This window comes from Dryas octopetala, chromosome 8 (assembly GCF_963921425.1).
Source record: "Dryas octopetala chromosome 8, drDryOcto1.1, whole genome shotgun sequence".
Classification (NCBI taxonomy): Eukaryota; Viridiplantae; Streptophyta; class Magnoliopsida; order Rosales; family Rosaceae; genus Dryas; species Dryas octopetala.
Window position 1 is genome coordinate 9,869,375 of NC_141373.1, and position 19,560 is coordinate 9,888,934.

Below are 19,560 nucleotides of genomic sequence, written 5' to 3' on the forward strand. Positions count from 1 at the left end.
TGTATAGCCTCCCCCCTTTTACAAATCTCTTTACATATCAGTCATGTAATTTTTTATTTATTACAACCTAAGTTTTCTCTATTTTTTTTTTTTTTTTGCTCTAAAGACAAGTTTTTCTCCTTATCATGCACCCTTCATGTCACAAGTGTGTATACTCAATTTTTTACAAATTTCCTCACATATTAGTATATTACTATATTAGTCTTGTAATTATTTATTTATTAAAAGAAAGTTTTTTATTTTTTTTTTTCGTTCTAAAGGCAAGCTTTTCTCCTTTTCACACGCCATTTGTACAAACTCCAGGGCTAATTTAGACAATTTGGACTTCCAATGATAAGCTCTAGTCTCCTAGATGTTGGGGCCCAAACTCCAAAAGTAAATTAATAACTCACACCTACCTACATCCCTAGATTTTGCAAATTTCCAAATTGACTCGTGTCAGTCTGCCAGAGACTCTACAACAAAGCATAAAGATTTGTATTTTTAATGTACCAAATAAAATTTCGAAAAAGAATTATGAATGTGATGCTAAACTAAAACAATATAATAATAAAAAAGAAAGTAATAATGTTTTATTCTAATATAAAATAATATAAACATAGCTATTGCTGTGCAAAATACGAAAAGATCCATTTGGTACAATTGGTGAAAAATAGGCAACATTTGGGGCAGGGGGTGATTATCTTACTTTTGTATCACACAGTTCACCAAGCATTCCAAAATGCTATGGTTTTGCTGCAGTTGCATTAACAAATAATAAAAGCAATAAGCTGTCTTTCCTAAGTACGAGAGAGAAATTCACACAGTTGAGTTATAGCTCGTCGACTTGCAAGAAGAGGTCTCTAGGGTGTGATTCTTTTTTTTTTTGGCCAGGATCTAGGGTGTGATTCAAATGTGTAAGAAATGTGAGAGATTGTTTGAATGATCTTTGAGTGTGAGAGACCTGTTTGAATGTTTAATAGTGTTTTTTACACCAAAAATAATTGAGATTCAAAATTGTTCTAAATTTTAAAAAATGAAATAAGATTATATAATTTGAGGAAAAAAAAATTAAGAAGTAATTCATTGAATCTTTTCTGTTTTTTAGACCAAACAGTACTTAGTGAGAGAATGAGCTAATAATTTATATTAAGCTAATATCTTTTTTCACACGTATAGTTTCAACTTACATATATATATTGATAGACAATTGAGAAATGAAAGATTTAAATTTAAGATATAGACATTTATACTCCATTAAACAACTATTATACTTCAAAAACTTAACTTTTAAAAATCGGCCAACAATATATATCAAAAAATAATAACTTTTTTTAAATCTCCATATATGATTCCAGAGCAATGATTTATACAATTGAAGCACACGAGTGAGTTACCACACATAAACAGTATCTTCGGTTAAAAACAATTGTCTGTAACAAATAATACGAGATTGTTGGTTCCCAGCTGGATCTGGACGGTTGTGAAGTCTTCTCTTTCCTCACCTCACATGTCCCGTCACTTTTCTATAATATGAGATTCCAAAGTCCTTTTTATCACACTGTTTTCTCATTTTAAATATTCATTTTTATGATCAAGTTGCTCTCTTTTTGGCTTATAAATTCCATTCCCAAATCCCTCTAAGCCCTCTTCTCTTTTGGTCACTCCTCCATTGATAAGTTCTAAAAGCTCTGGCTTTAAGCTGAAGCCATCTTCTCCCACTTGTTCTTCTTGATCTTTGTTTGTCTTTCTGGTTTCTTGGGTCTAGCTCCTAGAACCCATTTGACCCATCTCTTATTTTGTTGTTAAAGTTGGGATTTTGGATTCAAAACCCTCAAACCCCATCTCCAAATCCTGCTGGTTTCTCTGTTTTTCTCTTGAAAATCCCAGTTTCTTGACACCAAATCTCAGAAATTCCAAACTTTCATGCTGGGTTGGGGTTTTTGAGGCCTGTTTCAAACACCCAATTCACAAAACTTTCTCAGGAGAATTGGTTGGTGTTTGTAGAAAGCTTATCTTGATGCTTAACATCTTGTTCTTGATGTTTGAGATTCATGTCTCCAATTCTGAGTGAAATTCTTCTTTCCGGGTGTATGATCAATTCCACATTCAGGCGCAGGACCCACTTAGTTCAATCCTTCTCAGTTGTCTTCCTCTACTGGCTTTACTACGTTTCATGATATCACCTCTCAATCTCTGATAATAAGGCGACAACTATAATCTATTTTAATAAAAATTTATAATATTATTACTATTATTTTCTGCAATATTTGAGTTTATTTTGTATCTGGGATTCTGGGTCCTGCTATTATCTCTCTATCTCTCTCTCTCTCTCTCTCTCTCTGAGTTACTGTTGATTACTGTGATCAAAATCTGCAAACTTTTCTGTGGTTTCAATGGCTTCCTCTAGTGGGACATGTTCAGGTTCCTCCATGATTCAAAACTCAGGCTCTGAGGAGGACTTGCAGGCTCTGATGGACCAGAGAAAAAGAAAGAGAATGATATCCAATCGTGAGTCTGCAAGGAGGTCCAGGATGAGGAAACAGAAGCACTTGGATGATCTGATGGCCCAGATGGCTCAACTGAAGAAGGAGAACCATCAGATCATCACCAACCTGAACATCACAAGCCAGCATTACATGAGTATTGAGGCAGAGAACTCCATTCTCAGAGCCCAAGTGAGTGAACTGAGCAGCAGACTGCAGTCTTTGGATGAGATCATCAGTTTCTTGAATGCAAGCAATGGTGTTCTTGGAGCTGGGGATCCAATTGGCAGCACCAGCTTCACTGATGAGCCTGCTGACATCAGCTTCTTCAACCCTTTGAATCTGTCATATCTGAACCAGCCTATTATGGCTTCTGCAGAGATGTTTCAGTACTGATCTCTACCCATGGGCTTCTTTGGATTTGCTTCCTTGGGTTTTGGATGAAGTAAGATAGAGATTAGAGAGAGCCAGAGAAGTTGTATTTTTATTTCAACTTAGCTTATGCTAATTAGATGGTGTTTTAAGAAATAATTAATTATTGTGTCGAACAAATTGAGTAGTAGTGTATTGGAGTATTGGCTTCTTGGTATGTAAATGGGGGCTACTATTGTTGAATTTAATAGCTACTGATGTAGCTGGTTGTTGCTAGTAATTTTATAATAATATGCCTAAGTTCTCTTCAAATTCTCTTTCTTTAACTCATGTTGAAACTTTTGAGTTTTGACAATAACTTCACTAGCTCTTTCTGTTTGATTCAAACTTATTCAAAATTATCAGATAAATTAAATATTTGCTTGTGCTAATTGTGTACATGTTTGACAAAATGCAAATGATGGAATTTCACCATTATATATAATTAGCATGTGTTGTACAATGTACATATGCTAGTTTTCTATAAGTAATGCAATATTTTCTCCCATATGGTTCATCTCTAAAGGGTTGACAAATTGGAAGGGAAACTCCAATTGTTGGATGGCGACTATGTGTTCTATGGATAAAATTTTAGATAGGAAGACGCTATTGGCACACATGTTTTACACTATCATACTCCTTTTTATCGAAGTGTAAATAACTCGACCATTGGTCCATTACGGTGTTCTTATTTACAATCTAGTAAAGGAGCGCATTTAGTATTTTGGGAGCATAAATATCACTATTCTTAAAATAGGTTGATATCAAAAAAATTAGGCTGCAGATTCTCAGTGGATTACACCAGCTAACTTTTCCACAAGTATAGGCATGAGATGGTGATTGATCTTCCTTGATCACCTACCTATAGATCTACCTCTCTCTTGGTGTACCTATAGCTTATTCAGAACTAGTTATATGGAGCTTTCAAAGCCAACTATTTTTTTGAGATGTACCATAAGTTGCATTATTGCATGGATATTTTGCCTCATAAGGGCTGTAAAGTTCCATGGGTTAAGAAAGGTCAGTTTTTATGCACTTCATTGTCTCTTTTTTGGACCACAAAGTAGTGAGAGTAGAATTCACATCTTCAATTGCTTCTTGTTGTAAGCTGATTACATATTAAGTCAAAATGAGACTTGGAATCAGAATGAGTATCATGTGAAACCGTGAAAGTGAGAAGACAGAGCAAGAGGTACCAAAGCGGCTGCTTTTCTTCTCATTGGAGTTGCAATTATGGGTCAGCTCCTCAGATTAAGAACACGTAAACATACGACTCCATCTTACAATCAAAGATCATATACTTACAATAATTCTTTTAAGATTTAGAATTAAGATTTTAAGATTTATGATTTATATTAGAACTTAGTTGAATAGTGTTGTTAACTTTAGTTATAAACATAAGGCTAAATTATACTTTTAGTCTCTATAGTTTGTGATTTATTTTAGATTGCGACTAAGAACAAATTTGTTAATTTTTTAATTTTTTTTGATGATTTAAAGATGTGACGACTCTAAACTTTATATGAAATAGTCAAATACTCATACTCATGACAATCTAGAATTGTTACGTGTTGTTCATCAAATTATCAAAACGTGTTGCAACTTCATCAAATTATCAAAACAATAAACGAATTTATGAATTTGGCTTTGGTCAATTGTAAACATGCAAAAGTAAACTACAAGGATTGATAGGATCTTTTTGAATAATAGAGACTAACATGGATAATGACCCATATTACATGGACTAAAGTATAATTCGACCTAAACATACCATCAATACAAACAGTATAAACAGATAGGTACTTAATCCAAGCCATATTAGCTTATGATTCTCACAAGATCTAGACTCAGTATTTTCCTTTTCTTTGCTTTGAGAGAGATCTCAACTTCTCAACCCACCATTTTTTAAATAGTGACTCTGAGAGAAAAAAGCAAAATGATGACGAAATATTAAAAAAAGAAAAGGTGTAAAGGTAATAAAGCTAGCTGATCAAAAGTTAGTAAAAAATTAAAATTGAATTATGGTTAAAGTGACCAATTAGTGGGGGAGTGAAAAGCTGAAAAAATAAAGGAACAAAGGCTTTGGTAAGAAGTCACATTGGGAGTGCTCATGTTGTGGAGGAGCAAGTCCCACGTGCAGGGAACAATGTTTACACTGCAAGTTCTCTCAACACATGTACATCAAAGGCATCAGAAATAATGAGGTTATGGTCATCAGGTCATGTATGAATTAAGTAATTAATTAATTTTATGAGATCTCATCTACCTGCTAACCTGCTGCACTATGATAAAAAAAATTAATGATAATCAGACAGCAAGCGTGTGCTTAGATGCCGCTTACAATTAGCTTTTACCTACCTCGTGTTTGTCATATGATGTAGCCCTGTGTATATGAATTTAGCAAATGATAGATTTATTAAATTTGTTCATCAAATAATATCTCTTTAACTCTTTCTACATGTTTACATTTTATTTGTTAAAAATAAATAAGTTTTAATGTAAATCAAACTCGAATAAATGAAATTTATTATATTTTCTGGTAAACAAAATTTGATAAGTGTAGCTATGTCATTTTTATCATTGAGAAGCGAATAAATATATTTTTATCTTTAGAGTTTATTAAGGGCAAAAGGATTGAATTTGGGTTTATAGAAAGTAATTTTATAGCCCTTCTAACTAGACTAGGCTACTCCAATAACTATAAAAATTTGTTAAGTTCAATATTCTTACAGGGTTAATTTCATTTAATTGGTGAGTAATGATTTGGAATCGCATCATAGAATAATCTACAAAGCTTTTCAACTGCAACAGACTTTTGATTGAAATAAAGTTATTTTATGAAAATAAAAATTGTTGAGGTCTGTAACTTTAGTGATTAAGAGTATTTACTTCTAGATATACTCAAAGTTAATTTCAAGTTAGCATTTTATTTTATAGTTTTAGATTGAAGAGAGAAATAAGTAAGAGATGGGAGGAAATAAAGAAATGTGAATAATGAAATAGCAAGGGGAGCTCTCAAAACATGTCCTTTAGTGATTAAGAGTATTTACTTCTAGATATACTCAAAGTTTCAAGTTAGCATTTTATTTTCTAGTTTTAGATTGAAGAGAGAAATAAATAAGAGATGGGAGGATATAAATAAATGTGAATAATGAAAGAGCAAGGGGGTTCTAGGGAACTCTCAAAACATGTCATTTACATATATATAAGCTCATTTAGGTGCACATAGCACTGAACGCTCAGTGACCTTTGCCGACTGCTTGATAATACAAAATTTTTTAACGCTAAGAGCTCGAACCTAATTTGTCCGCTCAAAATTTCAAAATTAGAAACCTTAACATAAAGCTTTCACAAAGCCATTCTACTACAAAAAATGCTCAGTTGATTTAGAAAAATAGCTCCGACCTCTCGGCGGTGTTGACAAGGTATCAAGTACGCACGTTCGCACCTGAATGACTTCATATAAAATATTTTCACACACAAAAATGTGTTAATTATCTTCCCATTTTTTTTAGTAAAATGGGGTAGTACACACTTAAATTTTATTTATATTAAAAGAAAAGCAAGATTACATTAATGAGGATAAGAAAAAATATAAAACAATTTCACCCTCATAGCAAATAAACTTTTTTTTTTTTTAATTTAGAGAAACTTTTTTTCTTCTTTAATTTAGAGAGACAAGTAAATGGTAAAGGAGTTTAGAGGGAAAAATACAAAAAAGAAATAGTACCATCCTAACACCACCTGCCTTTCTTTTTTGCAAGGAACCCCACCTATCTTTTAACTGAAATCAAGTGTTCAAAATCCTAATTTTTTATAGAGTAATTTTCTTTTTCTTTTGTTTAGATAAAATCTAAAATGCCTAAAGTTAGTGGACTTGTTCTTTCTTCATTTGGGGATTGAGATTCATAAAACTTTGTATAAGGCCTTTAAAAAGAGTGATAGTGAGATTTTTTTAGTTAGTTTTTGGGGTATGAGACTCTGAATTAAAATTTTGAAGTTTTTTTTTTTTCATCACAAAGAATAAATACTCAAAAAAGAGAACTTTAATAAAATAAAAGTTTTTTTTTTTTTTAAAGGAAATTTAGGAGAAATGGAATTCAAATTTGAGATTTTTTCAAATAAATATAAAGAAATCCTACTAGATCAATAACTAGTTCGCAAAATGGAGGATTCAAAATTAGACTTTTGTTTGAATGGACTCAAGGCAAAGTGCACGCTTGCTTGCCTGACCTTGCCCCAACTTGTGAAAGAGTAAAAGAAGAATAAATATTATTATATATAATTAACCTTACCTCCCTCAAATATTTTTTATTTATCCATAACTATGTTTTGTAATTGCAAGGAGTTGTTATTGATATTTTTTTAATTTATGGCCTATGATATTATGTGTAACGTGTCCAAAATTGATCTGCACAAGATGTCGCAGGGGTTCTAATTCATCAACATAGAATTTTTTTTTTTTTTTTTTCAATCTAATCCTTTATGGTCTTTAATATTAATTTAAATATTGATTCCCAATTTATGCTTCAAATATGAGGTTGTCGTTTGGGTGCATGGGAGAGCCAAAGGTAATAGGAAACTACACTAAGGACATCCCCAGGTGTAGCAAAACCAAACACATCTTCAGTCACAAGACTTGCATGCCTTCTAGTTTTGAGTAGTAATTGATAGATAGGATCTAGTTTTGAGATTTGGGTTTTCCTTGATTTGCAGGTTTTGGTCAAAACAAAAGCACTTCCATTTTAACACAAAGCTTATACATGTGTTTGTGCATGTGTAATAAACTAAATAAACACTTTTTTTGTTTTTTTGTTTTTAAAAAGCATTATAGAATAGATTTATAAAGTTAAAATGAGAGACACAGGAATAGTGAACCAAGAAAAAGAAAAGAAAGAAACGAATAGCGTGAACTAGAAAAATAGATCAAGACCATTGTTAGAGCCTAAAAACGAAACAATAATGTTATTGTAGTCATCATTTTTTTTTTTACAAATAATGGGTTTAGTACATATTGGTTTGAAGTTTGAACAAAGACATTTTTACTATTGTACCGTTTCGAATTACTTTTTCCTATTCAAAGAAAGAGTGAATTTTTTACAGTAAGTGTATAAAGGTAGGTAAAGTGTTACCACTAAAGTTATAATCACCTATCATTTTCCAATTACTTAAAGCATAGAGAAGAGTTTTAGCTATAGTGTGACAAATATTTGACTTTGGAAGTCTTCATAAATTCAATAAGAATCAATAGTATAGATTCATATGTATTTCACTTCTATAAAGACAATAACATAGCAAAAGTTCATTCAATAATTGAAAAAGAAGAGAAAAAAAATGGACAAAGCACTTTTTGTGTGAAGAAAAAGGCAAGCAAATGGAAAAATGGGCTCTAATTAATCCTCCAACTTGAATTTTTGGCATATAGAAATAGGCAGAGGCTCTCGTTTTCTTAAGATTCCAATTAACTTTTTTCACTTCCCAAGCTTTAAAGTAAAGAAACAAACAAAAACAAGATAATTATATGTTTTAGATAAAAGTTCAATCACACTAATTTTGTCCTTTAATGTCACATTCTTCTTCCACATAATACAAAACATTGCAAGGGGGCAAACTTGGTTGTGTCATGTTTTAAGTCGCGAGTCGCAGCAATCTATGTTTTTAATCATGGTTCCGTAAGCATTTAAACAACTCACTTTCCTTAATCTCCTTTTTTTTTTTTTTTTTTTCTTTCAAAAGTGTGCATGATGTAAGATGGTCAATTATCACAAAGACTCGCAGCAAAAAGAAAATTATCACAAACACAACCGTAGCACGCCTCTGATAAAAAGGAAAAAAAAAAATGAAGGTACAATGATCGACATACCCCTCAAGTGAAGATTGCACCAGAAATTTGTGATCAGTCCAAAAACAATTTTGGTTTTCAATCATGACAACTTTGTTTTATATGTGATTGATGGCTGATTGATCCGCCACCACCACTTTATTAGTTATTTTAATTTTGTGACTATTGTTTCAATTTTTTTTTTTAATTAAGTTCTTGCATGTACTTTATATATTGTTATAACCAATTTTAAAATTAAAATTTCATATAAATTTAGACCGTGAAATCTTTGTTTTTATCAAGGCGGGAGTGCACAAATATACACATTTTATGATAGTTCTTCTTTTAAACTTGCAAAAGCTAATATTGTATGCGGTTTTAAGATGAAAATTTTGTCTAAAATTTGAATGAAATTTTAATTTTGTACTTAACAAAATCTAAACTAAGTGATTTGATTGAAAAAAATCAAAACAACATGAACAAAATTGAACAAGAACCAAATTACAAACCAAAATGATCATTTGCCCTTCTTTGTAATTAAGAATAAATAATTCAATAAAATTTATAATGTGTGATTTATTTAGACTTTTTTTTAGATTTATTAGAGTATAGTTTTTCATGATTTAAGATTTAGGGATTAAACTCTAAATCCATATAAACTCATTCTATTCATTGATATGGTATGATCATATTAGCTACCATATAAGGTGGTCAACTAGTATGGTGAGATAAATATGTACAAATATCATTATTTTTTATTTTAGACCAAATTATAGTCCCCTGAAGGTTATGGAAAATCTTATTTATCCTTACTTTTTTTTTTAATCTACATGACACATGATATGTCATACTATATCATTACACTAAAACCAACTCCGGGTCAAAAAAAAAAAAAAAAAAACCAGCTCACACCACATCATCACATATTTACCACATAGTTGATAGTTTAGAAAAAAAGTAGGTAAGATTCGTAAGAATAGTGGGTAGGTAAAGTCTCTTGTTAAAAAGGAATTGAAAGGGTACCGTCAAAGTTACCTTATACAGTTATACTGTAGTATGTAGATAATTATAGGTATCTGAGATTTATCTTAATTCTTGTACCTAATGAAAAGTTGGATCATGAGATTTCCTCCTTATAGAAAAAAAAAAAAAAAAAAAAACCAAATTCAGATGGATATTGACACTAAATTTGAGGGAATAATATCTAGGTTCTAGAAAGAAACTTTTCTAAAAGAATCATAATTAATTTGCTTGAGATAATCATTGGTGGAAAATAAATTTTCTTACTTACCAAAAACATTAATATTCTTAGAAGGAAAAATATATTCTTGTGCCCGTCTTTCCGAAATTTCAGTTTGGCACTAGGGGAGAATCAATAATTTTAGAGAGAATTTTTCTCAAAAAAAAAAAAAAAGTATTCCTAGAACAAGAAAATGATCTCTTATTTGTCTTCTTAGAACAAAAAAAAATGTGTTTTAATTAGAAACCCAAAATGAGAAAGAAATTTACCCAAACTCCAGCATGCCCAAAATTAAGTAAAAGCTCAAATTGTCCACCGAGCATTCGTCAAATGCATCTGCAATCTAACTTGCATCTGAAAGCTTTATCTGCAACTTAAAACTTAAAACTTGCATCTGAAACCTAAAACATGTTATCTGTAACCTAAAAAAATGCATCTGCAACCTACAAAGATGCATCTGCAACCTAAAATTGTGTAGATGCAGATGCATGATGCATCTGTCGAGCACTCAGTAGTCTCTTTTTTCACTTTGTGTGCGCGTACAAGGACATATTGGATTTGAACTTAATTTTTTATTTTGTTGGGTTTCTATTTAAAAATCTTTTCAAAAAAAAAAGATTTGAAAGTAATTTATTAAGTAATTCCTTATCTTGGGCATTGTTTTTATTTTGTTTTAAGTTTGGACGAGTTTTTCTTGGTCATAAAGGAGGTTAGATAGGGAAATAGGGAAAACATATTCGAACTTTGGTTTTGGAGTATAGGAATAAATGTTTTCAACCACAGGAACTACAAATTATCAAAAATTTTAGTCTTAGAGTGTAAGGATAAATGTGCACCACCATAAGAACTAAAAGTTTCAGACAAGGCCAAATGTAAAGGTAGTACTGACGGGCTAAAACGAAAGTCGGTGAATTTAGGTTTGTAGTAGCCCAAAAGAAAGAAAGAAAGAAAGTATGGTACTTGCATCTATTATAATAGACCCATCATCTAAAAGAAGGGAAAAAATAATTAAAGATGATGCAATCACCTGCCAAGCTTTCTTGTGTTTGGATTTGATTGCATGTTGGTAAAGAAGAGCTAAAGAGTAAAGAGCATTAGGGAAAAGTTTAGGGATGGTGAGACTTCAAGCCATGCTCTTCTTGAATGGCTCACATGCATTAGGGAAAAGGACCAAAAGGTGTCCCAATTCTTGGGTTTTGTTTAGTGGGAAATTTTAAAATGGAAGCTTAAATTAATAATGTTGATGATGTTACATAGGCTGTAATATAAGACTTTAAAGGCTGTTAAAGATTTTATTATATTCAATTGGTAAAAAAAAAAAAAGATTTTATTATGTTGGTGTTGTTTTTAGCAATTGATTGTCATCAATATAATATTATAATATGTGATCTTGATCGATCTTAAGGATTATTAATTAATTGAATAAAGAAAGAGGCTTAGATTAAGAGCCATGTCTTAGTAGTTGTACCTAATGCTGCGTGCCAATGACATGTCCTGTTTGACACTGCTTTTTAAAAGCGCTTATAATTAGTAGTGTTTTTGTTGGAAGCGCTTTAACTCATGAGCACATATAAATTTTTATAAAAAATTCAAGTGCTTCTTGAGGAAGCACCTGTGTTAGATGCTTCTCAAAAAATTACTTAAAAGTGCTTCATAAACACTTTTATTTATTTCTGCCAAACGCAATCAAGAGCGTTTTTACTAATCTGAAAATGTTTTTACCAATTCTAAAAACGGTGTCAAACAATATTAAGTATATGAGAGAGAATATAGAATTGCATATATGTTAAAATCTCAATTTGACAAATGTGCAATTAGTGCTGATTTGTGTCCATTGTCTTTTCTCTTTTCCTTTCAGAATAACTAACATCTGGGCATCCATCACTCTCCAATTAGAATTGATGGATCCCATCCTCTTTAGCAAAGCACAACCCGTGGCCAAAAAAAAAAAAAAAGGCAAAGCAAAGCACAACCCAACTAGAATTGCATCTAACTCTTCAAATTCACACAAAAAAAAGTTGGGCCATTGCAGCAATCAAATGACCATGGCGTAGTCCTAATGATATTGTTATATCAGATCAAATTTGGCCATGAAATCTACACATTATTGACATTTGATTGAATTTAACCACATGATCCGCCAATTGGGTATAGAGTTTTACTAAAAGGTCTCGATATTAGTGTGGTGTAGTTTTTTTCTTATATATTAACGGATAATTCTTTACTTATATACATGGCTCTAATATAACCAATGACATGGAGATCTTGGGTTTAAAGAGGAAGAAGTTGTTCCCTTTGTGGGTCTAAACTGTGGAATCGATAGAGATTCTGTTGTAATTTCATAAAGAAAAAAAGAAGAGAAAGAACTAGCTCCTGCTGATTTTGTTATTAAGTAGTAAGTACTCTTTGTTTTTTCAATCTTTGGAACTAATTTTGCTGTCAAGTGCCTGAGTACCTTATCTTTTGCTTTCAAGTACTAACCTATGAGTTGATGTCAAATTCAATGCTATCCTTACGTCAGGTGTGGTCGGCAAATATACTAATAGTTTCAGATCGATCTGGTTTGTAAGTAAATGGCAAGATAACATAGGAGATGTGGTAAAGGAAGGAATAAAAGGACATGCGCATGTAACCACTTGGTACTCTGCAGATGAGTGGGTGTGCACTTGCGAAGAAGCAGAACTTCTATGGAGTAATAATTTCTGTATATTTTAGTACTTTAGAAGTGCTTCAATCAGGAACTACAATCATGCAAGTTGACAGATTCTGCACTATAAGATACCCATCTTGGTGTCTATAAGAGTTAGGAGTATTCCTTTTTAATTGCTTGATATTCTACCAGTCCTTCTTATGATGATTGATGTCCCTTCTAAAGTTTATCATGTAGAAACAGAGAAAAATGTGTAAAAGAATAATCTGTGGGGATAGCTAGGTGGGAAAGTCCAAAATCCAAAGATTTATTATGCATTCATAGATTTCATCTAGGGGGCAAAAACAAACAGTTATGACAGCACTTATCATTGCTGAAACCTAGAATTATATTTATACAAGCAAGTTATGTGCCTATAGTGGTTCTTCACTTACACAAAGTGCTAACAGAAGTAGTACAAGTGTACAACCCATAAAACAAGGAAGAATTCAGGATTGAACCCTTAGAGCAACTGATATAATTCATAAACATAGAATATAAATGAACCAACCAAAACCATAGACATGTTTAAAATTTAACATATCTCATATCTCATATGACATAAAGTCAACCCAATGGGGTGGCCACTTTCGGATTTATCCTAGACTTTCAGTATAGCTCAAAGAGAAGATTCAATTGAAAATGAGCATGACCTATATCTGGCCTATTCTAAACAATATCTAGGAAAAATTTAGGCCAAATTACACCTATGGTCCATGTAGTTTTTGTGATTTTTCACTTTAGTCCATGAAGTTTCTAATTTGTCAATAGAAGACTTGTAGTTTCCTTTACTTGCAATTAACCACATTTTGTCAATTTTATCAATTGAGCAAATAGAAAGACACAATGTGGCTTGCATGTGATAATCACCAACAATCAACTTGAAGGATCAATTTTACCCCTACACGTGATTATCACATGCAACCATGACATCTTTCCATTTGTTAAGTTGATGAAATTGATGAAATGTGATTAATTGCAAGCTAGAGTAAACTATAAATCTTCTATTGCCAAATTAAAACTACAAAGGCTAAAGTGGAAAATCGTGAAAACTACGGAACTGTAGGTATAATTTGGCCAAAAATTTAACCAGGCTTTTCTGTGCTATAAGCAGAGGACTGGCTCTTCAAATGTTATATATATATATATATATATATATATATATATATATATATGCCATGTGCTTAACTCTGACAAATTGAATCTACTCACCCTTCCTTGATGATAAATATGCTAGCTTCCAAATTTGGTGTATATAATTCAATAATTCTCTGATCACTGTTCATGACACTAGTGTCCCCAGGTGGAAAGAGCCATATGTGTATGTGTAGTTACATGCATACACAGACCACAGTTATACGGATAAATAAAGAATAGTGATGCTAAAATGTTACTTATTGACCTTGTGTTAGTGGCAGATAGACTTTCCTTGCTAGGCATCTACTATAGCCTATATGCAATTCTGTTGGCTAAGAATTAAAGTGAGAACTGTTTCTTGACTCCCTGGTAAACCATGTTCAAGCCCAAATTCTTAGCATTTTTTCTTGTCCTCCAAGTTCCATTGAGTTTTCTCATGATGATTGAGGAACGGATTGTCATGAGTATATACTCTGCGGCTATACATGTCACTTCAGATCAAAGAATCAGCTGACTAGTCCTGATTAAAACAATGAACACTTCATTTGAACTTCTCTTCTACTTTTGCCTTCGCACTCTTGAAAGTGGATAAGAATTGATGACCACTGAAAATGAATCTTCCTATTAGACTATCACCAGTAATCCCTGCAAGAGCAATCCCCATTCTTGAAATGGTGGAAGCGTATTCGATCTCTCATTATTATCTCTCGCCGGTACACCTTTGAAATTAGTTTCATAACAGCATGGCAGTTCTCACAAGACCGCAAGTTCTTCACAATCCGAATTTCAGACTCCGAACTTGTTTTAATTAGACCAAACGCAACAGCAAGTTTCTCACTGTGGTGACTCAATTGAAAAGCTTTCTCCTCATCATCAATTTCAAGCAAAACCTCTGAAAGTTTTGGAGAATACCCTTCTTTTCTTAAATTCTCTTCTATATCATCCAATTTTCTGTATATTGTTTCTGCTTCAGGGTGACCTGAATCTCCTACAGCAAATTCATGAACTCCTCCATCAACCTCAATCATGCTAGACCCTGGTGGCTTTACTAGTCCTTTTTGCTTCATCAATTTTCTCACCCTTGCCTTGTCATGCCATTTGCCTGCTGATGCATACACATTGCCAATAAGCACATAACTTCCACAATCATTTGAATCCACCTTTAGGTGCTCGAGATGTTTTATCAAACGCTCGGCTCTATCAGTATCCTTATGGACTTTGCAAGCCCATATGAAGTTTCTGCACAAAACTGCATCAGGTTCAATGGGCATTTTTCGAATGCATTCTTCAGCATCTTTCAAACGACCTGCTCTAGCAAGGAGGTCTACCATGCATCCATAGTGTTGAATTGTAGGCCTAACTCCATAATTCTTTTGCATACTTCTCAAATATGCATAACCTTCACCAACCCGACCTGCATTCCTACACGCCGATAAAACTGCAGTCATTGTCCTCTCATCTGGTTTCACACCAAAATCTTGCATCTTACTGAACAAGTCAATAGCATATTGGCAATGACCATGGCTAGCAAGGCCGGAAATCATAGCAGTCCATGCAAAAACATCTTTATCGACAATGTCATCAAAAACCCGCCTTGCACTCTTTAGACACCCACATTTTGCATACATATCAATAAGGGCAGTACTAACATTAGGCTTCAAACCAATCCCTCTATCCTCAACAACCCCATGCACTCTCCTCCCTGTGCCTAATGCCCCGGTGTCTGCACACGCTCGCAAAACTGACACGACTGTCGCTTCATTAACCTCAACCCCATCATCCACCATTTGCTCAAACAACCTTATCGCCTTGACGGGCCTATCATCTTCGACCAGCCCATCAATCATTGACGTCCATGACACCACATCTCTGTCAGACATTCTCTCGAACAGCTTATAAGCAACACCCGACTCGCCACACAACGAATACATATGGATCATGGAGTGCTGGATATACCGGTCCGACCCGAGACCCGACTTGACTATCAACCCATGAAGCTGTTTTCCTTCGTGGGTCAGTCTCAAACGGGCGCAGGACTTGAGGAGGAACGGATAGGTGAACTTGTCGGGACGGGGGGTGAGGTGGGTCGGGTCTTCAACCATGGGTAGGAAGAGGTAGAGGGCTTGCGTCGGGTCGGAGGTTTGAGAATAGGCTCGGATCATGGTGTTGTAGTAGTAAGAGTTTGGGGTAGGGAGTGAGGCTAAAATGAGACGGGCATAGGAGAGGTCTCCAGAAGGTGACAGAGCTGAGAAAGTGAAGAGCTTAGAGAGGTTTGGGTTTTGTTGGTTGCCCGTTTTGAGGATTTGGGCATGGAGTTGCATGGCTTGGGACATGGTGGTGATCTCCATTTGTTTGAAAGAGAGTGAGAGATGCTGCTATGCTCGTGCATGGCAGTCCTAGTACATTATGCAGTGTCTTATCATCTTATCTCAATTTTGGCATCATTGGGCCAAAGAAATTTGGAATCCATTTTTAAATCAATAACTAATCGTGTGAATGTGTGATAAATATATGTGTATACTTTTGATACCGATTCTAGCACCCGTGGCGGACCCAAAAAATAAAAAAACCTTTACCGACCGTCGATAAAATAGACACTAACTAATATTTCAACATTAAAAATTTAAAACATGTACACTTAAAAATGTGTTTATTTTTATAATATTTAGAATTTTTTTTTTCTAGAGTATAGATCTATCTATGTCTCCACGTACCCTATCCTCTATGTGGTTTTGTGACATCTATATCTTGCTTAATTTGTAACTTCGCTTTCTGCAATATAATGAAATATTTTATCACAAACTTGATTAAACATAGTTAATTCATTTAAAAAATAGAAAAAGAAAAAAATACAACTCTATTAACTTCACACTTGTCTTCTTCCCTAAATCAAACTCTCTCTTTTATGTTTCTTTCTCTAACCTCACTGCCAACATAAATGAGGATAAGAATATATAAAACAACAATCAGCAACCACCTATACCCATAAGATTACTTCATTAACCATCACTTCCATTTGCCTTCTCTTCTGCTCACTAGTCTTCTTCATCATCTCCCCTTCACTAGCCAAAACATCTTTCTAACCCAATGCTCTGATTCTTTAAGTTACCAAAATTTTAGCGTTTAGAGAATTAGAGTCACGTGTGTTTTTTCCCTGCAGCTTGCCAAGTTGTCATTATCAGCTTTTGTTTGAGGCATTTTATCAAACACTTTGCCCCTACCCTTAAGCAAATTTTTATGTTGTTGGGGGAAGCTCATGGCTGTGGAAAAGAATAAGTGAGGGCAATTTCCTTCACTGGCTCCTCTATAAGTCCGCCCCTGTCTAGCACCACAAAAATAACTATTAACGTTCTGCCACGTGGTCATTTTTCCATAACATGACATGACGATTGTTCAATCAGTTAAATTAGACTAGCATTATGTGCTCTTACATCTAATATGTTTTTATCAGATACAATTGTCATTTAGGATGACTCGACATTTGGACCTCAAAATGGTCGACCGTGACATGGCTAACTTTGATATGGCCAACTCCGACGTCACTGACCTCAACGCAGTCGATCTCAACATGGTTGACCTAGACATAGACGAGCCAAACCGATCACACATGGTCGTGAAAAATCGTAGTCACCTCCAACCACATAATATGAAGAGATAACAACCACACAATGTAGCAATAAATGCTTTAGCTCACTAATTTTACTACAATACTGCTATTGGGAACATCTTAACTAACCGTATGATATTTTATCTTTTAATAAATGTGAGACAGACATGAATGATTCCTATATGGGTGAGTCTCACCTCTATTAGAGAAATTAAACAAAAACTTTCATATCACGGGTGTATACATTTAATGTGTTTATCTCTCTCAATAACAACTCTCTAACAAACATACAAATTTAAGTGTGTTAAACAAGATCATATCATTATTCCATTCTTTTACTAGTCACAAATTGGCCAACTATCAATGACCATTTGGTTTAGTTGTGGCCCTCATTTTCTCCTTTGTGAGAGGAGGTTCTGAATTCAAATATCATGTATGATAGTTGTTCTTTGTTGATAATAAAAAAAACCTACTTAGCTGGACACAAAGGTTCCTTGGGCATCGTGGGCTGGGCTGGGTTACCTGACGAGAATGCCACTTGGGCACTTCGAAGATGTAGAGGATATTAAGACCCAATTTCCTTGTTTCTGGGCCTGAGGACAGGCCCATAATTATGGGGATGAAAGGCTACATGCGTGAGGTGCTTGGCATGGTGAGCTCTGCTCGGGAATTTCGGATCATAGAGCTGCCAGAAGTAGAAGATTGCTGGTTTGTTAGACACTTCACATTAATTTCTTGTTTTATTTTCCTATCTTCATACCCAACTACATTGCTACAATTACTTGCAATTGGGTTCTTTTTTCTGATGATATTAGTCTCTGTATATAATAAGCTGATATATTGGGTCTCCCTCATTACAATAATTTTTGTTCTGTATAAACTAGGAATTTTTTTTTTGGATACCGTATTTTAGTTTCTAGGGAGTTCTGTAAGTAGAATATATGCTATATAATTTCTTATATGTTTTTTTTAGTATTTTTTCCATTTAATTGATTAAGTGAGTCTGATAAGGTTGTGAAGAAGTATGGTGAGGCAGACTGAGTATTATGATACATTGGGCATCGATACTGATGCCTCTTATCTTGAGATAAGAAAGGTAATCAAAGCTTTCATGTATTGGAAATGTTTAGAACAATCTTCCAAGCAAGCCTTAGGGTTTACTTTGCATTTATCTTTGCAATATTCCGATGTATAATACTATTTATTCCATATTATAATATCACTTATGTATCACACCTCCAAAATAGGTGGAGCTCATCTATCAACGGGTTTCACCTATATTAGAGATATGATACAAAATAAGATACATTTAGCAATCTAGCATTATTATGATTGTGCATCTTGTATTGTTAGAATCTAAGTCCAAGATTTAAATTGAGTACAATTTTATTGGAGCCCACCTCTTAATTCGAACTATCATTTTCTCATGTCTTTTTTTCAAGTTCATTCATGCAAAAAATCAGTCAAACCGAAAACCATTTAACCATTTGATTATTACTATGACTTTTGTAGTGTTTATCGAAAGCACAATATTCGCATATTTATTTGATTATAATTAGATAACTAAACGATTTTTAATTTAACTAAGTTTTTCCAAAAATGATCCTTCAATAAAAATAACAAATAGATGGTTCATATCATTGAATCACTACAATGAGCTCCACATGTAGTCCTCAAGCTAAATCCTCAATTTAGGCTCTAACTAGCTTCCCTCTATATATATTATCCATGACCTAATCTTTTGAGCTATCCTTGCATTGATGTGGTAGAGATCAACTTTTTTTTTTTTGGGGCCACGGTAGAGATCAAATAATTAAATTAGCTTGAATGGAGTAATTATTAATATTTGCATATATAATTAGGTTTTCATCTAACCAATCTCAATTTACCATTTTTTTTTTAAGATACAAAGGCTCCCTACCATAGAGAGTCCATGATTCGCCAGGATGGTTCTGATTCATCACAATCGGTTGATGAATGTTGAAGAATTTGTTTGCTATTCATTGTATTAGTCTAATATGTGTTCTTCGGCCAGATTACAATTTTGGCCTGTTACTCGCTTATTAATCCAATGGGCCGAGTTACCTGCGAAGCCCAGGATGCTACTTGGGAAGATGCAGAGTATATACAAAGACCCTATTTCCTTGTTTCTGGGCCTGAGAATGGGCCCATAATTATGGCCTTATGGGG

The 19,560-nt window shown here is 33.6% G+C and overlaps 1 protein-coding gene and 1 pseudogene across 1 annotated transcript; one reads left to right on the top strand and one right to left on the bottom strand.

Annotated features, from left to right (window-relative positions):
• Window positions 1-1,551: 1,551 nt before the first annotated feature.
• Window positions 1,552-3,149, top strand: LOC147277027 (bZIP transcription factor 44-like). Its single transcript, XM_086254528.1, has one exon. The coding sequence runs from the start codon at window positions 2,376-2,378 to the stop codon at window positions 2,859-2,861; it is 486 nt and encodes a 161-aa protein (XP_086110654.1). The 5' UTR covers window positions 1,552-2,375; the 3' UTR covers window positions 2,862-3,149.
• Window positions 3,150-13,820: 10,671 nt separating this feature from the next.
• On the bottom strand, window positions 13,821-16,178 carry LOC147277028 (pentatricopeptide repeat-containing protein At4g21065 pseudogene; annotated as a pseudogene).
• Between the last annotated feature and the right edge of the window lie 3,382 nt (window positions 16,179-19,560).